The sequence below is a fragment of the Chlamydotis macqueenii genome, chromosome 5, assembly GCF_036417535.1.
Source record: "Chlamydotis macqueenii isolate bChlMac1 chromosome 5, bChlMac1.mat, whole genome shotgun sequence".
In the NCBI taxonomy this organism is placed as follows: Eukaryota; Metazoa; Chordata; class Aves; order Otidiformes; family Otididae; genus Chlamydotis; species Chlamydotis macqueenii.
This window is the reverse complement of record NC_141560.1, coordinates 42,713,626-42,740,813: the sequence shown is the minus strand read 5'-3', so window position 1 is coordinate 42,740,813 and position 27,188 is coordinate 42,713,626. Positions and strand designations below refer to the sequence as shown.

The window sequence follows — 27,188 nt, the reverse complement described above, 5'->3', positions numbered from 1 at the left end:
TTTCATTTATTCCCCATTGCGTTCAGGTTTATGTTAATTGTGCGTGATTAACAGGCTGTGGGCTGGAAACTCTTCTGACAGCCAGTTCCAAGGAAGCTGTGAGGAAAGTACTGGGAAGTGGTGGTGGTGAAACCCACATGCAAAACTGCAGAAGCTTGAGCCTGGACTTCGGCAGCAGGAGGAGCGGGCTGCCACAGGCTGGAGTGCAGGCTCGAGCAGAACTTGTGTTTGGGGCAAAAGCAGTCACTTATTTTGCATAAGTCACCTGAGACAGCAGACCAAGGACTGCCTGGCAGGGTTGTGCGTGTGACCATTGGTAGGTCAGGAGAAAAGCTGCTCCCAGAGCCAGGAAGAGATGCCCTGGGCCCCCATTTACAGGATCTGCATCCCTGGAACCACATGCTCCAACATTTCATCCACGCAGTCATTGCATTATATGTAAAGCAGAACAAAATAACACTTGGTCATTATTTCCCTCTGGGAAAAAAAAAAAAAAAGTGGTGGTAGTACATTTTTTTTTTTTGTTACCTCTGAAGAGCTTAGCAGGTTTCTAGGCTGGAAGGAACCAAGCCCTGTGTCCCTGCTCCGCTCCCTGCACTCCAGGTTTTTGTAGCAGGGGTGCTCTCAAGTCTCAGATGACCTGCAGATCAGGTACTTGAGCCTCCCTCTGCTTGCTCTCTTCAGCAGAAACAAAGCAGAAATGCACAGTCATTGTCTCCAGACTTTGAGAAGTAACTGGGGAAATGAGGATGGCGAGGAGCACATGATGCTTGTCCTTCCCTGGGCGATAGCTCTCTTGCCTGACTCCTTCCAACTAATCATAGAATCATAGAATGGTTAGAGTTGAAAGGGACCTTCAAAGGTCATCTAGTCCAACCCCCCTGCAAGGTGCAGGGACATCCCCAACTAGATCAGGTTGCTCAGAGCCTCATCCAGCCTGGCCTTGAACGTTTCCAGGGATGGGGCTTCCACCACCTCTCTAGGCAACCTGTTCCAGTGTTCTACAACCCTCATTGTAAAAAATTTTTTCCTAACATCCAATCTAAATCTACCTCCCTCTATTTTAAAACCATTACCCCTTGTCCTGTCTCAACAGGCCCTACTGAACAGCCTCTCCCCGTCTTTCTTGTAGGCCCCCTTGAGGTACTGGAAGACCGCTATAAGGTCTCCCCAGAGCCTCCTCTTCTCCAGGCTGAACAGCCCCAACTCTCTCATCCTGTCTTCATAGGAGAGGTGCTCCAGCCCTTTTATGATCTTCGTGGCCCTCCTCTGGACCTTCTCCAACTGGTCCATGTCCTTCTTATGTTGGGGGCTCCAGAACTGGACACAGCCCTTTCTACTCTATAGCTCCTAACAACTTTTCCTCTTGGGATAGCCTAATTGATAGATAACTAATGAATTGCAGTTAATCTCAGTTTTTATTGGCTTTGGAGTCTGATATTTCTGTTTCAAAATGGAGCAGGGCTCGTGTGCCTAGGTGTTTGCTATTTTAGACGAGCACTGCCTCTTCTTACCAAGCTCAGATCTTGGCCAGATCCTTATAGTCCATAGGGTAGGAGAAAGGCAGATGTCTGGATAGGGGGATTCGTTTCTCTTCTGTAAAGAGGGGAATGGATACTAAGCTGCGATGACTTGTGAATATACCTGGTCCTGTCACCGTGGCCTCCTCTGCTACGCCTTTCAGCAACCACACACACCCAAAGTCAGCTGCAGAGGTCACGGAATCCTTCTCTGTCACCATCCCACAACTAGTTGCTTTCCAAGCCCTGCAACAGAGATGTCACGCGTGAACAAGCGTTTCCTCTCCAAAGCCACTTCTGGTGCCTGAGCAGGAGCCTTTGGCAAGGGCTGCTGGCTGACTGACGCACTCATTGCAACGTGTCTCAGCCACCTCCCCTCCGCAGGAGCACCACGAGCAAACAAACCCCGCTCACTCGGTGCTGCTCTGCGCCCCAGTTCCCACTGCAGTCACTGGGCAGACTGGGCTGTGGTCAGGTGGCGGGCAGGTAGAACCAGTACCTGAGGCATGACTGGGCTTGTTCAAAGTTTAACTTCCTATTGCTCTTGTTTGCCCCCCTCCCCTTCACTTTCCCATAAACTCTACCTTTGTTTGACTCTCAACACTCCCTTCTTTCCTATCTTTTTTTTTTTTTTCCCCCAGAAACTTCTGATATGCATTGCAAGATGTCTGGAACCACCAGACCGTGTGGCACAATCCAGGTATCACAGCATCAGGCAGGCAGATAGCATCTTTCTCCAGTCACAGAAGCACTGTATCTCTCTGTAAGTTCCCAGGGCCTTGTAAACGTTCTGCACCAGACGTAATGGTGTCGGGAAAAGAAGTGGTAATACATTTTCACAGTTTGAACCACTGAGGAGATTTTTGGCACTGTGGAAAGCACTCCAGTAGCAGTCTGGGTGGGACACTTGCAGACCTTGCAGAAAGCACCATAGGAACCCTAATGACTGAAAACGTGCCTTGGCTGCAAAAACCTGTGCCTCTGATTCCAAGAAAGCTAACTTCAGCTGAGTGTCCTACAGCAAAATTCAAGATAAGAAAATGCTCACCCCAGTGTATCTACATGAGACCCGCAATCCAGCTTCTAGTCATGGGAGATCTCCAGCAGCTGTGTGGAGGCAAAAATGACCTGGCTGCCTTCTCACCCAGCTTAATGGTGCTTTGCAGCAAAGCTGAACCAAACTGTCCTCTTCAGGGTGCTTTTCGTCTCCTTCGAGCAGAGGACAAAACAACTCCTCCTTGACATGTTCAGAGCTTGACTTGCCACCTCCTCATGGCCAGAGTGCTGCCTCTGTGATGTGGGTTCAGAGCTGTCCACTGAGGTGCTGTGGTCCCATCCCTGCTGTCTTGGGTCGATTTTTTTTGAGCCCAAACCTGTGGGTGGCTGATATGGGCAGAGTCCTTCTCCCAGCTCAGGCAGTAAGGAAATCAGCTCTTTGCCCAGTTGTCCCAGGAAAAAAAGTGATGGTCGGGAGGCCAGGCTCCTAACAAAGGACTCTGTTACAAGGGAAGAGCTGATGCATGGGTGCTTCTTAGCACTGGCCACTGAAAGCAATGAGACAAACCATGTTTGGTTCCTAACCAAGTCTATGCTTGTCTGTGCTGCAATTAGAGTGGAGTAATACATGTTGCACACAGTATGGTCCAAATTCCTCATAGAGATGAGTGTTGTGGAGCTGAGCAAAGCTCGGAAGCCATCCCCAGTGTGATTGCAATTGTCAGGTATGGCAGTCCTTTGAAACTGCTTTTGAACGCAGGGCTGGAAAGGGCCTCCTGACTCATGCCCACTTACCTTATATTTTGGACAACTTTGTCAGCTAGTAGTTTTCATAAGCAAGACATGCTCGATCTTCAAGGGGAGGGGTTTATCCTCACACTATTCCAGCTGAAAACCTCTCCAGAACCTCCAGGCTCTGTGACCAAGAAACCATCTACGACTTCCCAGCCTCTCTTGACTTTTGGCCAGTTTGTACCCATTTAATTTGAGTCAACAAAACTTGTTCTTTTGCTTTAAAAGTTCCTTTTCTACTCCTAGCATGAGCAAGCTGAGAATCTACTGCAGAGGCTAGCCAGCGGCAGAGTCTCAACCTCTCCTTGCAGTTTGCCCCAAACTGCAGTAATTCACTTACTTATCTGATGGTTAGAGCACTGGATCTTCTAGCTCCATAGGTTTAGCAATAAATCTCCCAAAATAGGAGAGTTTTCAGAAATCCTTAGGGTGTATAATGAAGCTGAGACTTACTGATTCATCCTAGGACAAATCAGAGGGACTGCCCTGCTGCCCAAGCATCCCTGTTCTTCCCAGGTAAGGGTAGATGGCAAAGAGGACCTTGCCATGGCCAATGACTAAGTAATTTGTTTGCCAGCAGTACTCAGCCAAAGTTCAGACAGGGTGAGAGGAAAGCAAACCTCTGTGTTTTCATGACAAAATGTATTTTAGCACAGCAAGATCTGTTTGTTCATTTATTTTAAAAGTCCCTCTGTTTTCAACCTCCTGAAACTGTCTGGAAGCACTCCTGCACCTTTGCAATGCCTCTCCAGTCCCCAGCTCTTACACGTTGTCATTGCTGAATTGAGGCAGCTATTTAAATCAGGGATGGGGACTCCATTGATGGTGTCTACTTCACAGATACAAAAGAAAAAGATCATCCCAGCTCTGGGGAGTTTATTAGCTGATGCAAGCATGACCCCATGCCATCTAAACCTCCTGGAAGCAAGTCAGATAGATGCTCCACTGATAAACATATCAGCAGCTGAGGAGCTGTGCACAGTGCGGCTCCCATAATTACTAACTCTGGTTCAAAGGCTTTTATGCAAAGGCACAATGGGCAGCAAAACAGTGTTGCAGCCTGTTATGCATTGCAGTGTTTTGCTGTGATGGGAAGGTTTGCCCTGTCAGACAAGCCTGCTTTCCATATCCCTGCCCTCTTTGTAACTCAGAGGTAATTCCTGCCAGTAAGGAGGCTACTGTCCACCTTTTAAGAAGAGGAGCTGGGGATGGACACACTGGCTAAGGAAATGAAAAGAGATTTAAGCAAAAAGGGAAGTGCCAGTCAAAAAAAAGGGCTGTCCTCCTTGTTGGAAATCTGTCCCTATTATCAGAAGATTTCCCTGTCATGGGCAGTGCCTGAGATGGAAGTGACAGCTCATTTGTTTTGCCTTCGCTGCCAACAGTTGAGCACATCTGTTCATGTTGTGAAGGAGTCTACAGAAGGCATTTGTGTTTTTTTACCTTCTGTCCATTTTCTCTCTTTGTTAACCACGTTGGGATTTGGCCTTTGAAAATAAGTCTACATTCAGCATGATCTGGAAGACTTTTGTGGGATGTGAGCTGTTGCCCAGCCAGCCCCTGCCGTGTCAGGGTGCTCACCAAGCAGCTCTTGCCGAATTCAGAACCAGCTTCTTCCTGTGCAACTCTGCAATCAAGGATGCATGTTATGACCTGGCAGCTTCCTCACAGCCAGAGCGGTATTTATTTTGTGGGGAAATGCTTTGCGTAAAGCAATCATGCGCTGCTCAGTCAGCACTGATGAGGCAGGACCCCACATGTGGGGTGCATTCTTCCAGGAGCTTCTCAGCCCTCATGAGAGGCAGGCCCTTTTCCAGCTCCTTGGGTTTTCAAGGGCTCCGGCCCTTCTGCACAAAACTAGATAATCCCTTAGTGACTTTCATCTCTTTACTGAAACATGGTTTATTTTCAGTCAATTGTTTTCCTTCCTGATCATTTTTCCTTCTTGACCCCAGAACACCCATCCAGTGTATTTGCACAGCAGCACCCCAAAGCCAGATCTACAGACAGTGCATCCAAATTATTGCAGAACAGCAGAAATCTCTCCTAGCTGGTGGGCTGCTTGGAGGAGAAGGGAAGAAATAGAAGGGGAGTGATCCTCACGGAGTTATCCCAGCAGGCCCCCATCTCTCGTACTTCTCCAGCCTTATTTCATAGTATGGCAGGTGCGACGTGACATGCTCTGCTCCCTGACCAGCCAGAGAGGTTGTGCTGGAGGTTTGTGCCCTTTTAAACTGCCAGATTTCTTTTGCTGTCCTGCAAGCGCTTGCTTGGAGCACAGGAGGTCCGTGCAGCTCAGTGGACCAGGGCCATCTGCATGTTTATTTGCAGAGTCAGGATCTCTACAAGGTTGACGCAGGCTTCAGTGGGGAGGACGCCTACAGCCAACACTCACAGAGAGTCTGTGTTGGCAAGCTGAGCTTAATAACAAAACCATTTATTAGCAAATAATAATAACGTTAATGGTAACAAACTAACTACTTCATTTTCTGCACAATATCAATACATTTGACTTTCTTTCCAAGTGCTACAGCTTGCTGAAACTCCATTTCTTCTCTGGGGCATGTATTGCTACTTCAGAATATTCCTAGCAAATACTGCAAAGCAGATTTTTGTTATGATCCACACTGAACCCTGGGATTTCTGTAGGACAGAAAACTTTCCCTCTAGGAATTCATGAGTCGTTTCTCTCCTAAATGAAAGCAGCAGCACGGTATGTTCCTCTGAGGGATCTCCCTTCCCACAGAGCCAAGGCGTCTCAAAAGGAATCTTCTTCTAGCCAGGGCTCTTAGGGCATCAGGGCTGCAAGGGCTAAAGGTGCGACTTGTTTCTTCTCAGCAGGAAGGTGGGAATCCTGGAGATGTCCAAGTCAGGAGTGGTCAGTGTGGTTGGGTTGCTCCAGGGTTCATCCAGACCCACTGCTGAGAACAGGCCTGTGGTCCAGCAGCCCTGGCTGTAGTACAGTGGGTGGCCACCAGAACAGGAGTGTTCCACCCAAAAATCCATTGGAAAAAGCTAATCTATCAAAATGTGAAAATGTTGGTTAGATAATTCCTGGCCAGCACCAGCCTGTAACCCTCTTATCAGTTCCACCAGTGAGGTTAAAAGACAGGGATGTGGAGTACACGGGGCTGGGTAATAGTTGGGGCTTGCTCCTTGCCAGGAGAGTTTCCCAGGCGTGGAATGACCAAAGGCAGCTGAGGTCTCCAGGCAAAGGAGATGTCTGGAAGAACCTTGCAGGGGGAAGCGATCTTGGGATGAATCACCCTAGGCTCAGGTCTGATATCCCTGCCTAAAGAGGCAGAGGTAATTGCCTCTGATTAATGCTGCAAACCTCTGTGAACTCCGGTGAGGATATGAAAGGACTGACATGCCTCTTTGAGATGGGGGTAAGATAGAGTACAGCCAAGTGTGGGAAGAAAATTAAGCTGAGATGTAGTTTTTAATTACCAATAAAGCCATGCTCTAGGATTGAGAGTTGAGAGCAGGACTCGGTCTCTTCCTACGCTTTTATGCTCCTTGACTTACAGAAAGGAGTTTATGGAAGAGCAACCAGTGCTTGCTGTAGAGTCCCCTTTGTAACATTTAAACGCTCGCGGTACCCCCTCATCCTTTCTTGCTGGGAGGCTGTAATTATTTAGACCACAGATGTGGCCAGAGATTTCCAGCGGCTGCCAATAAAACGTGGAACTGCAGCATCAGTGAGGTCAGCACTGATCTTTAGCGGAAGCAAAAGCATCCCTTTACTGGCTGACTATTCATGGATGAGGCAGGAGGAAGGCTGGTCTCCAGAGTGTGCTGTTCCCTCTCGGCAAACACCCTGAGTGCTCAGCAGCTCTGCTCCGATCTCACCTCTGGAAGAGGGAGGCGTAAATGGGCCAATCTGTGCCTGACAGCAAGTGGCAGCAGGAGGGCCTCAAGTCCCTCAGGTCCATCTTTTTGCACCTGAGAATCTGTCCTTACCTCAGTTAGGAAGCATGATCAGAGCTTGGTGGCAGTCAGCTATCTTCATCCAGCCATGTCGGGTACCATGACAGCCCAGCAGCACAGACGTCAGCATGGGCTCAGGCATGTGTGCTCTGATCATCAACTGCTTACCCAGAGAGCTGGCCTTCTTAGAAATGTGTACTGCTCTCATCTCACTGATCTTCCCTCCTAAACTATGCAAAGGTGTCTCAGTAGTCAGAACTCCTCTTCCTCCTTTCCCCATCCTACGACATGACAGACTCAGGTGGGAAGCTCTTTCTCCACCCATAAGTAAAGCTAATTATGAGTCCTGTTCAGGAATGGTTCCTGCTGCTGCTGGGCTCCCAGACCTCCTGGGTGGTGGCCTCTCATCCACCCGGGCTATGGCTGTGCCCAGATAGGCCTGCCTGTGCTACAGGCACCAGGTGGAAGCAGCAAAGCCAGACACAAATGTCTGTGTTTTGGGTCCATCTCTTTATTTTTCTTTGGGGACTTGATAGTATCAGTTGTACAAAGACATGACATTTCCTTCTTCCTCTTCTCCCACCACATCACCAAGGTGGCATATATACCATTTAAGTAGCAATACGTATAGGGCTTCCTTTTAATCATGTCCTAACTTTCCAGACCATGGGGTTTCATGTTTCCTTCAACATCTCTGCAGGATGGAGACATTTGCTCTAAATGAGTGCTGAATTTCTCCCTTAATTGCCTGAACCCCAAGGCTGAAGCTATAATCACAGTGTTTGGTTTTCCAGATCTCTCAGGCAACTCACAGAAGACAATAGTGAAGACTGGTTTCTGGACACATCTCAGGGCTTTTGTCCCATTTTGAGGACCATGGGGAGAAGTGCTGCAGTTTTCCTGGCAACAACTCTTCCTCTGCTATGGCACCCTGTGAATACCAGTTAGTAAATGTGTATCAATTCCGTGGAGTGGAGGGGCCTCCCTTTTGCAAATGGAAAAGGGAAAATTGTTCGCCCTAAACCTCACAGGAAAATGCTGTTAAAGCCTGGATTAGAGCTTTCAGGTTTCTGGTGACTTAAGCTGTATTTGGACTTACTCTCTCTCCCAGCACCTAATGCAGTGTCTTTATCATCTGAAAAGAGATGTTTGGAGATAGTGAATAAATGCACTGCATGGAAAGGTAGGATGTGGCTGATAGTGGTACTCATAAGGCAGCCAACCAGGTGCTGCAGGATGTTCTGTTCCTCCCAAGGTATGGTTGTATTTTATTGGTTAGCACTGAGTCCCCATATTTCATGCTTAGCATCCTTTGACAGGAGTCTCATACACATAAGACTTTACTGTTAGACGCTAATAACTCTTGTTATTCTACAAATCTGTTTGGCTTACAAGGAACAAACCAAATCATCCTATAGAAGATATCACAACATTAGATATCCTCTCCTACTCTCCCTTCAGATTATACACTGCTGCCCAGATAATATTGCAGACTGACTGACATCTTTCATCTGCTCTGTGTTATGAAAACCCCTTAGCAAGAGGAATGAATATTCATCTGTGCTATATATAGCACCGTGTGCATTCCCATCCACAGCTGGGAGTACAGCTTGGGTACCCACACTCGGATCTTTACGGTTTGGGTTTTACAAGCCTTTTTTTCTCAGCAGCCACCGAGTCTCTCGCTGGCTGGTGGCGTTGGTGCTCCGTGAGGAGCCCGCCGCTCTTCTTTCCTGGTAGAGGTTTCACAGGGTTTCAAAGCCTCCCTCCAGTGCGGTTATTAAAGGCTTTTGTTTATCTTGTGAAATCTGCCCCGTGAATGCTGACACTGACTGAAGTGCTGGGAGAGTTTCCCTGACTCTTCCTCTCGCTGTCTCTCACGGGTCTATTCCCATGAAAATGATCTCAGGTGTGCCGTGCGTCATCAGGCCGCCCCGGGCTCTCTCTGACTTACTGGCAGGGAAGATGAATGCGCAGTTTCTGAAGCTCTGTCTGTAGCTGGGTGCTCCTCCTGCCTCCCGGCCTGCCGCAGCGCCGTAAAGAGCCATCCCAGCCGTCCCAGCAGCCTTGGCAGCAGCGGGCACCAACCATCCCCAGGCACACGCCGCTCCCTGAGGCAGGCGGCCCAGCAAAGGGCTCACTGCAGGAAAGCAGCTAGAGCTCTGCAATACTGCCCAAAACCCAGTTTCACTGCTCCGGCAGCGTTTTCCCAGCCTCTCTCCCGTCTGCCCTACAGGGATGCAGTCTCTGCTGGGAGAACCAAATCCTCCCACAACGGGCCCCGCTGCAGCATGTGATGGTGACTTTTCCCTTTGGATGAGAAAGCACCTCAGTCTGCAGGGCTGGGGTGTTTACGCTCGCCACCAGCAAGATCCTAGGTGGGGCACCCTGGCTTGTCCCTATGTCCCTGTTGCCACCGAGATATGTAACTGAGTGTTCAGCTGGAGAAGCAGAGGGTTAAGCTCGGCAGCAGGTCGAGACGCTTATGGGAAGATGGAGGAAGGGTAGGCCCATGACTTGAAGTGTCCTGAGCCCCCCCAAAGTTTAACAGTGGTGACAGTACCACCAGCACAAGTGTGCATGGTCGCTTGGAAATGACCAGCGGTGCCACCATGCCGGGGAAAGGGGGCTTTGCTGTCCGTGCTTGCCTTGCTCACCTGCGCTCTCCCATCCACACTCCTCTACTGGGCTGTGCAGGTGCCTCCACAGGAGGTTGAGCTCTCCCATTCTCACCGCCCGTGGAGCCGGCTCCCACGGGTGGGCTCCTGGGGGGAGCAGCGGGCACCATCCCCTGGCCAGAAAGCCAGGTCTGGCTGCAAGGCTGCACAGTCGCTGCTGCTGCAGCACTTCCCTCTGCGCCGCAAGCCTGGGGAAGGCTTCAGCAGCGCCTGGCTCGCTTTCTGAGAGAACAAGGAAAGAGAGATTTACCCTAAACCCTGGGAAGCCCGTGTATTCTCATTGTATTTTAATTTTAAGAGATTGTCTGCCCCGCCCAAGATTATCTCATGGGAAAGAAAAGCCTGGCTCAGTGACTCGTGGTGAAACTTGTCCCCCAGCCAAATTTCCCCGCACCTGATGTTCCTCCACAGCAGCAGAAACCAGAGTATTTCAGCTCACAACATTGCCCCTGGGGCAGCGCTGGGGGTGAGGGGATGGAGGGGGAGGATGGGACCCACATCTCCTCCTGCTCTTCCAGAACAAGTCCGGCAAGTTTGGATGCCGAGCAGCCGAGGCTGGGAGCTGGAAAGGGCACGGTGTCACCCTGGGAACCGGGATCACGTGGGGCTGCAGCCGAGGGAACCTGTCTCTGGGATACGTTGAAACATACCCTGCTCCCTTGTGCAATAGGTCTTTGCAAGTACAATGCTGTATTTATACGGTGGGAACGGAGAACCCAGGGCTGGACTCTGCAGAGGCATGAGTAAGCAGCTTCCAGGAGGCCCAGGTGCCAGCTGGGCCTGCTCTTTGATTCCTCTTCTGGGAGCAGATCCAGACTGGGAGCTGGGTCTTGACCAGCATCCTCCAGTACAGGGAGGGTGGTCTCAGAGCCATATTGTAAAGTTGGAGTGGTTTCTTTGTATAAATGCCTTATCTCACAGAGACAGATGCCCCATCCCTGGAAACATTCAAGGCCAAGTTGGACCAGGCTCTGAGGGACCTGATCTAGTTGGAGATGTCCCTGCTCCTTGCAGTGGGTTGGACTAGATGACCTTTAAAGGTCCCTTCCAGCCCAAACCATTCTATGATCCTGTGGCTCCAAGAGAGGCAATGATGTAAAGGAGAGCCAAGATGTTTAAGCAGACCAAACAGGCCAAGGATGAGGCTGTCCCTCCTCGGCACAGAGGGCTCTCAGCAGGGTTGAAGAGCAGCAGTCCAATTGAAGCACAGGCTGTGAGAGGACAAACATTTCTTGTGGTGCCAGAGCCTGTTTGAGCAGTGCCGCAGCTCAGTCCTGCTCCTCAGGTGGTCCCGCGCTGCTCTTTGCGAGGCCACAGAGAGGAGCACAGGAGGGGACCAATTTCTCCCAAACCAGGGGCAGGAAGACATTAGGAGCAAAATTGAAGTAGACTACTTAGCTGTCATGACAGCTGAAAAAAAGTCATTCCAGGTCCCGCTTCCAAGCTGGAAATGGTTGCCTAATTGATAAATAGCATTAAACTTGGAGCAATCTGAAGAAAAAAAAGCCTGTTAGCACCTAAGGATTAAATTGGGGGGTGTTAAAAAAGTGATAAGGTTGTTAATGCAATCATACCCCTCTCAGGAAATGAGGGAGGATGCCATTCCCAGGTAATTGCATTTCAGCAGAGTTCAGCCACAGCTGGGTTCCTGCTGCTGGAATCATGTTGGCTCCTGACCTGATAATAATTTAATTTAGCCTGTCCATTCAAAGTAAATAAGATGAAACCTACAGAGCATGAAGATCTCCTGAAGGGACCTTTCAGACCTTCCCTTCTGGTGCTGGAAGAAGGCTGTGTTGAGTCAGATGAAACTTGGTACTATTTTGGGGATTAATTCCCAGTCAGGGTTCAGTGGAAGCTCAGGAAAGCATTGCCAGCTGGGAACCTTCTTGGCACAACTAAGCCCATTTAGGGTGTGCTACCTACAGAGAAAGGAAACAAAAGGGTCCTTTCCACACCGTGTTCCTGCTGTTGCTGACAGCCAAGCTCAGTGCCTTTGGAGATGGCAGCTGAAAGCGGCAGCTAGCACACTGGCTTCATGCAGAGTTACAAGATGTGGTCCGTACCAGTTTGGAAGCACTTGCAGTGTTGCTGATGCTGATGGGAAAGCCTCTGCTGCATGCAGGACTGTGCAGGATTCTGCTGACCAGGATCCAAGTCAGAGACCCGAGCAAGAAAGAAGGTACTAGGGAGTTTCTAGCCTATGAGGGCACTGGGTTTTTTAGCATTTGGTGCTGACCTCTGTGCTATGGAGCAAGTCAGATCAACTAATCATAAGGGCCCTTTCTGTCACTAAAGTTAAGTGGCATTGGTGTGGAATTGTGCTGGCCTCGTAATGGGCTTGGCTAGCTTGATCCAGCCTGGTGGGGTGGTTTGTGTTAGCAACTGTCTCCCAGGAACTCTCCTGTGCTCTCAGCATCATCTGAAAATACAGGTTGGTCAAGCAGCACCGCAGTGCAGAAACAAGCCCATGCTGTACCAGAGCCAGGTCCAGTACTGCACCATGGAGAGGACAAGAGCAAGGCCCTAAAGACGCCTGGGGAGGCTGAGGTAGGACGCTCCATTTAAGGAGATAGATTTACCCCCACCCCCAGGAGCTCAGCTTTGTTCACAGGTTTCAGGGAGTTTTAGGGTGCTTATTGTGCACATTGACAGGATATGGCTCAGTGGGATGACTCACGCCTGTAAAGTTAATTCACACTTTGCTGCTATTTCCATTCACAGGTTCTTTTGTAAGCTTTAATTCTGGGAAGCTACAAACCTGGGAGCTGGCTCCAAATAATCCCACAGGTTGCTTTATGTCTAACAAACAGCAGACTGCAGGACAGTGTGGTCTCAGACTTCATTTAAAAAAAGTTCCCAAATCATGTTTTATGGGCAGCAATTTCCTATTCCCCTCTAGTTTTGGAATCATATTTGCTCATTACCTCTGCTATCCTGTATTTTTGTCCATTTTCTTTCCTACCTCTGCTGAACTTCCCCAACAGCCTCACTTCCCAGCCTTCTGCCTTTGGAGCAGCTATGGGGCCCCAAACGTGGACAGATAGGTGCCCTGACCTACCTGTGATGCTAAGGCTAAAGGATGAGTCCTGTGAGCTATCTTGGAGAGAGCCTTTGTGTCCTATGTGGTACGGACACAACTTTTCAGCAGTTGAGCAGTGTTTAACTACTAAGGTAAGTTAAATAAAGCTGGTCGCTCAATTATCCACCAGCCTAATGAAAGAGCAGCATGCTGTTATTAAGGCTCCAAAAGCAAGTCCTACATGGGCTTGTCTCAGGGAGTGCTGGGAGGGACTCCTGACTAGTCCCTGGATGGTGGCTTCTGGGGAGAGGCACTGAAAGCCTTGGATGTTTGCTACTCCAGCAGCCTCCACCCTGAGTGGCTGCTGAGGGAGAGGAAAATTAACTGAGGCAGCAGAAACATCTTGGAAGGTTTCAGCTGTGAGGGGATTTTTACCATTGCTAGTGGGGGTCAGGATATGGAGGGGGAAGTGGGGCAATTTCCCTCTTATGCTATTGTCAGTAAGATGGAGTAACTCCTTCTCCATCTTAAAGCCCAGCTGACTTTGCACTGACAAAACTACAAACACAAAATGTAGACATAAAAAAATTTTATTTGAACAAATATTAGACACAATCACAAAGGAAGAAAGCAGCTCTCAGTACAGTTTCTTTTCCAGAAAGAAATAATCCCTGTTTCATACCAAGCTACTACAGGACAACCCTCACTCCCCCGAACAGGACGGGAGGCTGGTGTTCTTTCCACCTGTGTATTTGCCCATAGGGGTATGGCGTGCTTCTTAGCAGGTCACACCACAGCCCTTGGGCTCGCAGGCTAAAGAAATGCGTAAAGACCCAACAGACAGACTGAACTAGTGATACAGCAAAGGTGCCTGTGCAGGTAGGAAATGCACGCAGGGATGCGTTCCTGAGTGAGAGCTTTGTTCAAGAAGTGGTGTCCTGCCCAGAGGCAGGTACGACAAGTCACTTCCAGCTACCGCCTTTGTACTCTCCATCTCTTAGGACTGGACCTGGATGGCATTTCAGCTGGGGCAGTCCTTTCAATGTGCAGCTCACTTGGCCACATCATCCGTTTCAGGTCTCTAAGGCTCACCCTACAAGCAGCTCCAAGGCTGCGGGCCACATCCCTTTGCAAGAAGACCTACCCACCTCTTTCATACTACAACAGCAGGCTTGTCTCAGGTCCTAGGGGCTACATGAGCTGCGCCACAAAGACAGATGGTTGTGAGAGATGTTTGCAGGCATTTGTTTGGATGCAGAGCCATACTGCATTATTTGCATTTGTTTGTTTTTTTGTTTGGTGGTGGGTTTTTTTTGGTTGGTTGGTTGGTTTTTTTACAGATATGCTTGCTTTTGGTGCAGGGCAAACAATCCACAGCTATATCCCCTTCTGTCATATTACTCCAGAGCATGCTCAAAGTGATGGGCCATGACCAGATGCAGAGAACCCCATGAGTATTGAAAGCATTGCTTGACAGACCTGTCGTGCTCTCTGCTACATAAACCAGAACGAAATGTCTCTGTGAAAGAAGTTTTAGAAATTGATGCTACTTCTGTAATAAAATGCGAGTAGACTCACTGGGAAATTAATCCCCTGAGAAACAGGTGAGAGGGCAACACAGCAAACACAGAGAATGTTTTTCTCTGGCAGGAACTTAATGGATTTTCTTTTACTTTTGATTTCAGCAGATCAAGCAGTGACTTTTAAGAAAGGGAAGCACAACAGAAAGACACCCTGAGCCCTCCATTCCTGTTCTGCAGACTCAGGAAGAACAGTACATGGTAAATTCTGTTCTCCTGCCTGAAACTGAGGATTTTACTGACCAAGAGGAACTCACTCTCCCTACAAGCCCCTCCTTTTCATTCAGAACTTAATGTATGAACAATATTACTTTGAAATTGAGATCACTAGCAAATTTTCCAGGTCCCTAGAAGATTCCCTGAATATTAGCATCTCAAATAAGTAGAATCACAACTTTCATTTAACAATGTTCATTCCTCTTTCCTTCTCCATCTCCCTTTCTTCCTTCCTTCCATCTCTTTCCTTTTTATTCCCTTCCTTTTCTACCTTCTCTCTTCTCCTTCTATGACATGCATGGCTCTCCATCTACATTTCACCCCTTGGTAGCGTTGCAAACCCTTTGCTGACACAGTTTGGTCTCTGCTAGACAGAAAGAACCATTCAGTGCTTTTCCTCACCCGTTCTTTCTCTCAAAACACCCCCCACACAAAAGGCCTTTCAAAATAGGTCCCCAAGATCATGACTACCTCTGAAGATAAGGCTATATCATTGGCACCCACTGGAGTGCAGAGTCCTCTTCAGAGCACCTTTTGCTTAAAGAATTACTATAGCCCCCAGTGTATTTTCTCTTCAGCATGCTAATTGCCTTTATTCAGGAAAAGCCTTCTCAAGGGTACTCACAATACAGGGCCTTTAAGAAAGAGCTGCTTTTTCACAGCCAAGTGACTTCTACCCATTTTGGCAAACAGAATCAGAGGGGGAACCCAAGTCTTGTTACAAACTCCACAGCCTATGTCTGACCACATTGCAGTCACGTGTAACTGCCCCTGCCCTACTCTCTGCCAAGCCTGTATATCAGCCAAAACATAGGCAGACTTCAAAAGTCCCTCACGTTTATTATGCTGCGTCAGGACTCCGAACGTGTGTTAGCTTCAGACAGAAAACCGGTCGTTTTGAACGATGTAAGGAATCTGCCTGTTCTAAGGTACTGAGTCTTGGTGTATTAAAGGCTCCCATTAGCCTGGGACACTACAGACATGGCCAGCAGGTACTTAGAGCTGCCTGGACCATTCCACATCCTGGCACAATGGAAATCCAGTTCATGTCTCCTAGGCATCTAATACTGTAACCCAGCAAGAGCCAGGTTTCCAAGCCCAGCAGCTTATCATACCCTCCTCGCTGGGGCCGTAGGAGCAGTCCCTCCAAGAAGGTGCAGAGCCAATACTGGCACCCGGTGTGTTTTTCCCCTCCTTCAAAGCAGCTTCAGACAAAACAGAAGAACTTCTTCCAGCGGCACTTTGAGAGAGTTTTGATGCCTTTGGCAGTCATCTTCTTTTCCTGCCGTGCTTTGTGCTCAACACCACTGACAATTGCCATGTCAAAAACTTCTTTGAGGTTCTTCTGGGTCAGTGCTGAGCATTCCAGGTAGGCTTCAGCCCGGATTTTGTCAGCGAGACCTTCTGCCTGAGGCCGAGGCACGGGCTTCACATGGTAGCGATCCAGACTGATGAGCACATTGACATCGTCCCGCAAGTCTGCCTGCGTCCCCACTAGCAGCACTGGCGCCCGGGGATTGTGAGTCCGTATCTCGGGGATCCATTTCTCAGTAATGTTTTGGAAGGAGCTTGGGTTTACCACGCTGAAGCAGACGAGGAAGACATCGGTGTCGGGGTAACAAAGTGAACGCAAACAGTCAAAGTCCTCCTGTGGAAAAATGGAGGGGTCAGGGGGAAAAAGTCTTCACTGGACTGATCTCCTAACAGCATAATGTTGTTGCAGGGGTCTTTTCACACATTAACTAAGACAGCAATATCCTCAGAGGCAGGGGATTGTGCTGACTTTGTGGCCATGCCACAGTTTAGTTTCAGAGCTGAAGGAGTCTGTCATTCACCCGTCTGTGACTGCCATACCAGCAAACAGCTGATGCTAGACTAGGGCATTTCCCTCCTTCCCAGTTAAACATTGCCTTCCTCAAAAGCCTGCAACAGTCCCCGTCCCACAGGACCAGAGCTAACAGCTGTTTTGAAAGAACTTACCTGCCCAGCAGTGTCCCACAGCTGGATCCGGACCGGGGCTCCATCCACTAGGACTTGCACTGCAGCAGAAAGAGCATAAGGACGAGTCTAAGGAGTTGGCCAGCAAACACACGTACACTCATACAGGTTTTTCCCCAGAGCACTGTTTTGTATCCCACTGAACAGACTTGCTGAAGTCAGTCAAGTCTGTCCTCCTTACAGAGCATCCTCCCCAGCCTCACTAAAATAGCTGAAGCTTGCACTGGGAACATTAAGACACCTGCAATACACTTTCTGATTTGGTTAGCCCTCAGCTGTTTTGGGCTCTCCCCCCGTATTTTGAAAGAATCATTCCATATTACTGGAGAACTGCTTCTCTAGAGAAGAGGAGCCCTTAACCAAATGGCACTCTGAGAACAACTTCTTGTTGTTCCACACTTCAAGAAAGCAGAGAAGGAGAAACACAAACTAAGAACTTCAGCGACTTGTGCCTAGCTTTTTGGCCCAGAATGGAAGCCATTAAACAAGCTATTGGAGATTTTTCCCACGCAGAACAGAAATTTGGCCTTTTTTTTAAAAAAAAAAAAAAAAAAAAAAAAAAAAGGCGTTTCTCTGAGTGTCCTAGCTAAGGAAAAGCAAAGACCCAAACTCAACTTTGAGATGAAGAAGCTATTAAGGAAACAGTGATGAGTGAAATCCCCTTCAGAGACTATCCACACACTGAAAAACTGCTGAGTTACACATGCAAGGTCTGCTCCCATTTCACTCCCTAATCACAGTAAACCTTCATGTGGTATCAGCTGACTCAGACTGAGGGCTGGCAGGACCTCTGATGGAAATCTGGAATGAAACTGTTAGATGTTTAAGTGCACAGACACCACAGAGACTCCTAGGAATCGAGGAAAAGGAGAAAGGGGTTGGGGGAGCTGGAAGTAACTTGAAAGTCCTGACAACATGGATGGGGCTGCACTCTGGTGAATAGAGGAAGGCATCCTGGCTAAGGTGACAATGGCTGGCATTTGACACCAGCTAGCTAAATGCCTTCCCTGCACCCAGGAGGAGCCTTTATTTTCTTTTTGTCAAAAAAAAAACCCCAAACCCTAAAACAGAAGCAGGATCAGTCTTTTGTGATGCTTGAAGTAATTAGCCAGGTGAGAAGTAATAGAGACAACTGACTTGAAGAGTTTAACACAAGCTGTGGGAGGAGAGCACTCCTCCTTGAAAGCAGTCTGGAGAGAAGGAGGGAGACACAGACAAAGACAAACTGAAGTTTGGTCAGAGACTTGAGACCGAAGGAAAAATGAAGGGGTGGGTGCATCCACCACAGTGCCACTCCTTGCGGAGTAGCTGAAAGTCATTGCTTCCTTGTGACTGGGAAACGGTTGGGTTGTTACCATATCTTTGCCCCAGAGGAGGAAGAGAAACCTGTTCCTGATCAAAGAACCTGCTAGATCCTGACTTAATCTTCAAGGCACTGGGCATTTGCCTTTCTAGTGTCTGGTTTCTTCTGACTCCCAAGTACATTGAGAGAATGAATTAGCATCTCTGAAATGTTTTACAGTCTTCAGAAGAAAGGCACCACATATATTACCTGCTGCTCCAGTGCTTGCACAGGGTTTTTTCGTACCAGCTACTAGCCCGAGCTACACTAGCAACTCTGGGACAGCCCTCCAAATACCGCCCTCACAAGGTCCACACCCTCAGGATGAGGCTGGATTTCGGTACAATAGCGAAGGGGCTGGCAGAACAGGATCGCCTGGTGGAGAGAGGTCACCAGGTACAGGTTTCACTCAAGGCTGCTCTACCTGGCGGTGACACCCCGCAGGAGGTAGCACCCAGACAGATGTGGCTGGGTCACAGTCCCTGAGCCGTTCCCCTGGTAACGCAAGACCTTCTCCTATCTTGTTATTGGCATTACAGTCCATTGATCCGAATTAGGGTTAGAATGTAAACTGTGAAGCTCAGTTCTGCTGGCAGTGTCAATTGCAAGTAATTTCCAAGAGAGGAGAGACCTGGGCTGAAATTTCTGAAACAGATCTTCAACTGTGCTTCGTGAATCCAGGGAGGGACTTTCTTCAAGTTTATCTAGGTTAAGAGTACGAGTGGGAAGGTAAACTTCTCTATTCTCCCATTGCCTCCCAATAAGCAGAAAGTGAAATTTAGAAGACTCACTTTTAATGCTTTTGATTTCTATCAGTTGTAAATGCTGTGCACTTCTGGAAGTCACACTTGGTACTTGGACATGCAGAGTGGAGCTAAACCCACATGCAGCTACTTTCAGACTACTTGCTGCTAATCAGGGAGTCTCTGAACTCATACTTCCTCCAGCTTTCTGGATCTTTTTACTATGGATTTGTCCTTTCCAAAAACGTGGAGGCTAGTAACTATGGTAATTTCAAGCCTCTCTTAGCCTAAACTGTATGTATCAGTGCAAAGGGGGCAGAGAGGGCAGTAGTCTTTCCCTTGCAGGACTCAAGGGCTCCTTACATCTGCTCCCAAACGGCTGCTGGACCCTAAAGAGCAGTGTGTTCCCAGTTCATTGCCTTCAAGGAACAGCAGAAGAGCTTGGAGAGAGTCAAGGCAAATCAACAACTCCCAGTGTAGGAGTGAGCAACTGGGGGGGCATTCAGACAAACAAAATGCTCCCTCTAAGAACCCCTGAGACTATGACACATTAGAAGTCTTGTTCCTGGTCTGACTGGAGCCCATCTCTAATCTACCGATCTATACTGTCATGTACTGTTGCGTTTCTTCGTATCAGGTGAAGATTAGAAATCTTTCAGAGGGCTTTGTACTTGCCTGGGGTTTGTATTAGAAACTGGAGCCCAAAAGAAGAGGAGTAGAGAACAAGAACAAAGATGGCATTTACAAAAGTGGAAACTAATGAGAGCCCATCAGCTGACCAGGAAGGCAACCCCAGCCAGGCGCATAAAGCCCTTCAATTTTTTGGCAACCTCTGTTCAATGCTAACTTCAGGGGACATGGCGGGGAAAGGGTATTTTGGCCAAGTATCAGTTGAAGCCAGAAAGCCGACAGTGCAATCTTCTGATACTTCTGAAGCTAAAAACCACCACCAAATTAAGTCCTCTTCCATTTTTCTATTAAAAAAAACCACCACAAAACCAGGAAGATGCTCGATTCCATAGCACTTGGAGACCCGCTTGACACATCCCCTGTTGACGCACAAACCTGCAAAACGCGGGACTTCCACCCGCAAAGCTTTGCTGGGCGCCCCAGGGACTCACCCCGAGTTCCAGAAAATACCCGGGGAACCGAGGGGTGGGAGGGGGGGCAAAAGCCCACCCTCCACCCGCACAGCCCTCCCTGCCCCGCCCGGCTCCCCAGGCCCCACCGCTTCCCGAGGAGACCGGGGGCGACCCCCGCCGCGCCCCCCCCCACCCCGTCCCCCAGCCGCCCGGGCGGGGGTCCTACCGGAGAAGGTGTCGAGGGCGGTGGGCTGGTACTCGTCGGGGTAGCCGTTGGTGGTGTAGCTGACCACCAGGCTGGTCTTGCCCACGGCGCCATCGCCCACCAGCACGCACTTGATGCCCAGCTCCGGGCCGCTGCCCCGGCGGGGGCTGTGTCTCCTCAAGGCGGGCGAGTAGTCCAGGAGCTCCTGGGGGGGCATGGCGGCGGCGACTGGGGGGGCTCAGCGCGGGAAGCGGAGCGGCGAGGCCGCTGCCATGCCCGGGCGGGCGGGCTGGTGCAGGGGCGGCGCGCTGCCGAGCGGGGACACCCTCTCCGAGCCGCCAAGCACCGCTCCTCATGGCTGCACCTGCCGCCCTGCGCCCAAAACCGGCCCCTATTTCCCTAGGCCCGCCCCTGCCCGCCCCGGCCACCTCCTCCCGCCGCCGCCGCCGCCCTCGGGCAGCGCTCGGTCTCGGGATTTCCCGAGTCCCCCACCGTACCCCATTTCTGCACACACACACAGCGGTCCCCCCACACCCCCTTTTCTGGTCAAAAGAAGCCGCGCCGATGCATTTACTTCCACTGACCAGCATCCCCACCGGGAGCACCTCTGATTTCTGGTACGACGGGAATAAAATCAACAGCGCAGGTCAATAGTGTGAGGGGCAATAGAAAACAAATGACAGCAATACACCACATTTTTTAACTCTGTGGTTGCCCTTACTGGGTTCCTCGGACCCAGCCGAGCTGTTGCTACATGCTGGCAAAAGCCCCAACGCGTTATTTTCCCAGCGCAGGGGTTCCCGCCTACTGCCTTATTTTTTTCATATCCGCCTCCAGTAGCTCACACGCTACACTGTGCCCTTGGCAGCTGGGATGGCTCCATCCCTGCCCTGGGGAGCTCACTGTGTAACGAAGCACACAGAAGACCAAACAGAAGAGTGGGAGCACACCACTTAAAAGCAGAGATGTGGCTGTGCTATCGCAGCATCCATTGCAGCCCGCTGTAACCCCACCACCAAGCGACTGAAAGCACCGGAGGGAAAGTATTAACGCATGCGACACTAGAATTGCAACATCAGCTTGGAAAGTGGAGCTGTTTCCTAATGGAGGAGCTAAGCTCCAGCTGTCCATCAATGCCACCAAGTCACGCAACGTCCTTCATCGTGCTCTGAGCAAGGGAGACCTGTTTGCACTAGGCAGGTTCGGCTGCAGGAAGCTGTTCATTAGCAGCTCCTGAGCTTTTGTCTCACCGCGGTTGGCAACCACTCTGCGAAGCTACCCAGGTGTTTCGCCTATATTAATGCTAAAATTGAGAAGACATCATTAAGTCAGGCACAGTCTGAAATGCTTTTCCCCATGGTTGACTGAAGGTCACAAGCACTGCAACTCCTTGGGTTCAAGAGTCTTGGCTGATTCCACTTCCAAAGCACGTCCGCTTTCTGGGGATAGCCCGCAAGCTTCCTGGCAACAGCACTGGGCAAGAAGGCTTTTTCTCTGCAGTTTTCTCTAATCTCCTTCTTCTGCATTTTTACCACCAAAGCCTTCAATTTCTAGCGATATAAAAAAAATGAGGATAGTATTATAAACCAGGCTGCTGCTAAAATATGTGCCAGGTAGTCTTGCTACAGTGAGCGGCTGCTAACTGAAGTGACAGCCTTGCATTAGACCTATTCCTCTCTTCACCATTGCCACGCTCTCCAGCGTTGGTGCAGAGCCAGGTGACGGCTGAACTGCTGCAGAAGCGGCAGAAAGCGCTGGGACAGGCGATACTCCGTAATGCCTGAGGTGCGGCTGGGCCGCCGACGGGACTGGCGAGGACACGCTACACCGCAGCTGGGGCAGGCAGCACAGCAAGGGAGGATCTTGCAGAGGTTTTTTAGTGCATTTCAGGCATGAGCTGACATTCTGTGAACTATGATATTTCCATTTAATCGGAAGAAATGAATGTAAATGAGGGATTATTCACCAAATTATTCTCTGTTAGCAAGTGTCAGCAGTAGCAGGGGGAAGAGAAGAAGAGAGGCTGGCAGCTCTTGTTTCCTATATGCTGTTTACTCAGGAATGGATGTCCCTCAGGAAGATACACTCTTGCCCCACTCCAAGGATTGAATCTCTTTCTCTGCTTGTCTTCCTAAAATCTCTTCCTTCTGTGACTCTGTTCTTTTTCCCTTGCAGTTTCTGACAGCCGTTGGTTGACACACACTTAACTTGTGGATGAGCTTAAGTGATTTTTAATCTATATTTAAACAAAGCCATTAAGCAAACAAACAGGGCAGCTCCCACGGGTTTGTTTCTCAGGTCTTGCCTTGCTCCTGACAGCTAACAGAAGACGCAGGTTTAGTTTCACAACGTAGCGAGGAGTCAGACATTTTCATTTTGCAAGATTTTTGTACTTTTTTTTTTTTCCCAGTGAAAATCTGTCCCATTCCTAGAGCTGCTGAACTGACAGCCACAGAGACAGGCTCTGCACACGTAGGTAGCAGGTAGAGCAGGACAGCCCCACTGCACACTGCCTCCCTGACGTGCCCCTCTGCCAAGATCAAGCTCTCTGGCGGAGTTGGAAATACGCACTCTGCAAGGCTACATTTGGCCTCTCTCCCGGGAATTATAATTATTACCAATTATTATGGTATTCCTTTTGATGTGAATTCCCATCCACCGGGAATTAAGTGCAGAAGATCAAACTCTTTTCAGGCAGACCAAATATAGATTTCAGGTACTGTTGGCATTCAGTCATTATTCAGCTGGGCTGCGCTATCATATGTAGCTTCTTAAATTAAAAAGAAAAGCTGCTCCATTAGAGTACACAGTGATTGACAGTAGGAATAAATGTATATACTTAGGCAGTGTGTGATTGTCACCAGCAAACAAACTTTCTACATGTGTACATGTCCTGCTATTAAAAAAGCACAGTTATTTAGAGGAAGACACTTCCTTTTCTGTCCACTTCTATTAATTATAACCATCTTTCTCACTGGAGCTGTAGCAGAAGTCCATCACTGGACTAAGTTAAAAACAGTAACTGAGACAATTTGGATCAGGAGGAAACTAGGGCTTGTCTGTTGTGGTGGGGGCAAAGCTATGGATCAGCTCCATATAATCTCCCCTCTGAAGAGCAGTGCTATATTACTGGGAAATTGTGATGTTGGGCTTTTTTGCAGCTAGTGGTCCTGACTTTCACTGCCTGCTGAGCAATACTGCGGTGCTGACAACATCATTTTCTGCCTTTCTGGCTGATGTCATTTGTACCGTCATAATTATGAGTGTCCACAGACCAATTTGCCTGAAAGTCACAGAGTGGGAGGCACTATCATAGTCTTTTGCAAAGCCTATCAACTACTCAGATTGCCTCAGAAAAAGCATTGCGTGTTGTGGGAGTTGGTAGAGCTCAGTTTGAAAAATAGCTGGGCTCCTTCCTTAGTGAGGGAGAGAGACATTTCTCAGCCACTCTTAACACGGTATTGATCAAACCTGGCCTTCAGCTTTACCTGTGTATGTCAATACACTCCCTTCGCAAACGATGCCCTTGGATTACATTGCTGGATCCTTTCACAGTGCTGCATGTGAGGAAACAGGAAACAATGAGAAATGGGAGGATGATGAAAACAGGCGACGATGTCATCAGACACCACACCGAGGCAGGTGAGTGGGGATCTAGACTGAGAGAGGGGCTAAACTGGAGCACTGGTGCCAGAGCAAACCCCGTCCTGTCATGCCAAGAGATAACACTGAAGAAGTCAAGATACAGCCCAGCCGCTGCCTGGCCAGTCACCTTCATAATGGCAAGCAATGAGACATCCAGCGCTGAGTCAGCCGTGTTTTGTCATGCACCTGAGTGTGCATCCTCCCTGGGAAAAATCAAGCATAATTACCACTTAAAAGAAGAGACAGACAAATGGGTGAAGACAAGAGCCTGAGCCTGGTTTTCCCTTGCGGTGTACCTTGACTAGTCACTGCAACCTGTAGGAAGTGATGTCAAGTGCTTCTTCGTATCATTTTCTATTAACCTGCAGAAGCAGAAATAGCCGCAACACATAAGGAAAATCAGGCTTTGGCTATTCATGGCAAAATTACTACAGCTGAAATCAAAAGAAGAAAGATCCTAGTATTTGCTTTCCCATATAGAGCTCTTGATGGATAGAAGTGCCGTAGTTTCTGAGTCCACAGCAATAAAAATACTTGATGATCCTATAGTAGCTAATAGGTATTTCTGGTGTGCACTGGAGATGTGTGATTTTGAAATGCCATTTAGGAAAACAAAAAAAAAAAGGAGAGAAACAATGTGAGAATACAGGTCCCACTATGCCGGCCTTTGAACTACTTTAGTGCTCCTTGGAAATAAAAGCAATGTCATGGGGGATGCACAGAGATGTTCTGGTTCATCTATTCACTGCCACTCTAGTTAAACGCAGAGGCAAAGAGCTACAACAACAACAACATTATATTACATTTTAAGATTACAGAATAATAAATTTAAATGAAATTACAATTCCACTAGCTTCAAAAATACTTTCTTAAATGTTCCAAGGAAAGATAAGCACCTATATTGTACTCATTGCTTTCTCAAAGATAAATTAATCTCTTACCTTACTTGCACAGAAATGAGTCCTACCTCGCAGATGTTCTATAAATAATTTAGAGGTATGTTGCCATCTGCTGGAGGAAGTACATCTTTTAATACATCAACTGATAAATGTGAAAAAGTGGGCAAGGTTTAAGGTACTCAATGACCTTTCTTTAAATCTCAAACAGAAACAGCACTCTTCAGACTAAGGACAGGTTGGGAGGCAAAGCTCTGAGCTTAATTAGACACTTTACGCGAAAAGAGGAGTTAACAGTTCACTGGAAGGGGTGAGGGAATTAGCAAGAGGAAAGTGATAAGGTTCATATCCCCCATGTGAAACAGGGAAAGGCAGGCAGTTAACATCAAACAGTGAGGGGCTGGGTTGAAGAGGGATCGCTAGGAAAACCATAAAATGCTGCAAGATCACTGCCTCTGCCAAGTTACCAGTTTCAGTTCTCAAGCTTATCATTTATAGATCTTCCTTGAGGATCAGAACTGAGGGATTAGCCACAGGGTGTTGGCGATGGGAAAAAGGTTCTCTCACTGTAAAAGCAGGTTTGTGTCTTTTCTCTGTGGTGCTTGTATGCTCATTCTGGGACTGATGGGTTACGCCCCTAGAGTTTCCATGGGGGCACTCAGCGTGCTTACCGAAGGGCTGCATGCTCTGGAGTGCGTGTGTAGCATCAACAGATCTTGATGGTTCACTTGTGGGAAAACTTAAATTGTCAGAGGAGCTGTGGTATGCAGGTCTGTGATTGCTGCTCTAGCATAATACAATTGTCCCAGTGTTTGCTGGTCTACACGAAGTCTGCTTCTGACAAGGAGTCTGGAGAGCTTGGGAGGTTGGTTATTGGTTAGGAGGTGGGCTCTGGCAAACTCTTTGCGAGCTTTGATCTCTTCCAGTGTAAATTATAATTGTTGTATGGCTTCCCATGTAGGTTCCAGTTCAGGTTCTCACGGGTAACTGTGACACCCATGGGTACACAGCCATGACACTTTCTTTTACTGTAGTAAATTTGTATATAGAATTCAAGTGGTCATTCAGAGACACTCTCTGTGTCACTGGGGAAGTGTCACCCTTGGGAGAAGGTCTCTTGATGGGGCGGGGGACACAGGTATCTGCAGCGCTCTCCTTAAAGCAGGTACAGGAGTGTCTGAGAGCCTGGCTGTATATTACACCTTTGTTGGTATCTTATGGAGGCTGTTGCATTTGGGGAAATGCACCTACTTGCCTCTGGGTTTTATGAATGCAGTGTATTTTCTATGTTGATCACAGTGAAGGACTATTTTATGTACAGTGAAGTGAAGTGATGATCAGTACCACGTCTGTGGTGGAAATCTGTGAGGAAGTCCAGGGTTTAATTCAAATTATAATTGTGTCACTAGGTTATCTCGTGGGCAGTTCAAGTCATTTAAAACTGAGCTGCCTTTGTTCTGCCCTTACCTCTTCCTACAGCCAAGTCTTCCTGCCCTCTCTTCTGCATCAGGACTCGTGTTTAGATCATGGCTCACACAGTCATCTGCTGCGGGGCAGTGGACTGGCTCACTCTGCAATCATATGTGCACTAATACTGGCACAAAGAATGGGCCGGACAGGGCAGCCAGGAATGAGAGCCAGTGTTGTCGAAGTCCAAATTTAGACAGGCTTAATGTGCTGGGAATCTGGACCTTGGACACAGTCTGTGTTTGTCAGTGCCATTATCCAAAATCTGTTCCTCAAGGCAGCTGAAGAGATTAACATGTCATACAGCATCTAGCTGTTGATAGCTGTGTCCATAGCTTGGAGAAAATGTTAACTGTTTAGACCAAAATTACTGCAAGTCTGACTGCAGCCATACAAAAAGAAGACCAGAATTTACGTTTCCAATCCAAACGTATCACCAAATCACTCACTTCTCTCTCACAAGTCCCTTTTATAGACTTATACCACTACTACATGCAAAATGTAATCATCCGATTCTCCACACACTCCTGGTGAGTCAAAGAGTTGATAAATCTTTTGCCTGCAATGCTTGCTCTCCCCGTCCTTTCAGATTATCATATCTGTGAAGGCAGCACTGGGATATAATTATTGCATGTCTGTAAATTAAATAATGACAGCAGATGAGACTGCAGATGGATGGAGCAGGCTTGTGGGCCTAGATTAGCTTTAGGCTGGTGTTTCATTTCCAAATAAGGTGAGAATCTGGCTTCCAATTTAACTACAGTAAAATCAGACACAGGTTTCTCAGGAGGTATCAGCCCTAACTGGCAACGGTATCTACCAGAACGAGAAAGAAAATCTCTTCCATTTCTGGACCTGACCAATGAAAAAATGGTTATAAAGATATGTCCTGATCTAGGTTTTGAATGGAAACACCCATAGAGCTGGACACTGAGAAATTTGTGCACAAATTTCAATTTAGCCTAATTTCCAGATATATTTCAAGAGAGTGTATTTCCCCCTTACCAAATAACACTTCCGTCTTCTACTGCTAAAAATGTGACTAAAAAGAGAAAGAGTATGTGCATCATTTTTGA

At 48.3% G+C, this 27,188-nt stretch overlaps 1 protein-coding gene across 1 annotated transcript; it reads right to left on the bottom strand.

Annotated features, from left to right (window-relative positions):
* Positions 1-14,281: 14,281 nt before the first annotated feature.
* Positions 14,282-20,400, bottom strand: RHOV (ras homolog family member V). The gene is made up of 3 exons (XM_086748260.1): positions 20,126-20,400; positions 16,715-16,773; positions 14,282-16,382 (listed from the first exon to the last, which is right to left on the bottom strand). The coding sequence occupies exons 1-3, from the start codon at positions 20,319-20,321 to the stop codon at positions 15,942-15,944; spliced, it is 696 nt and encodes a 231-aa protein (XP_086604386.1). The 5' UTR covers positions 20,322-20,400; the 3' UTR covers positions 14,282-15,941.
* Positions 20,401-27,188: the final 6,788 nt, after the last annotated feature.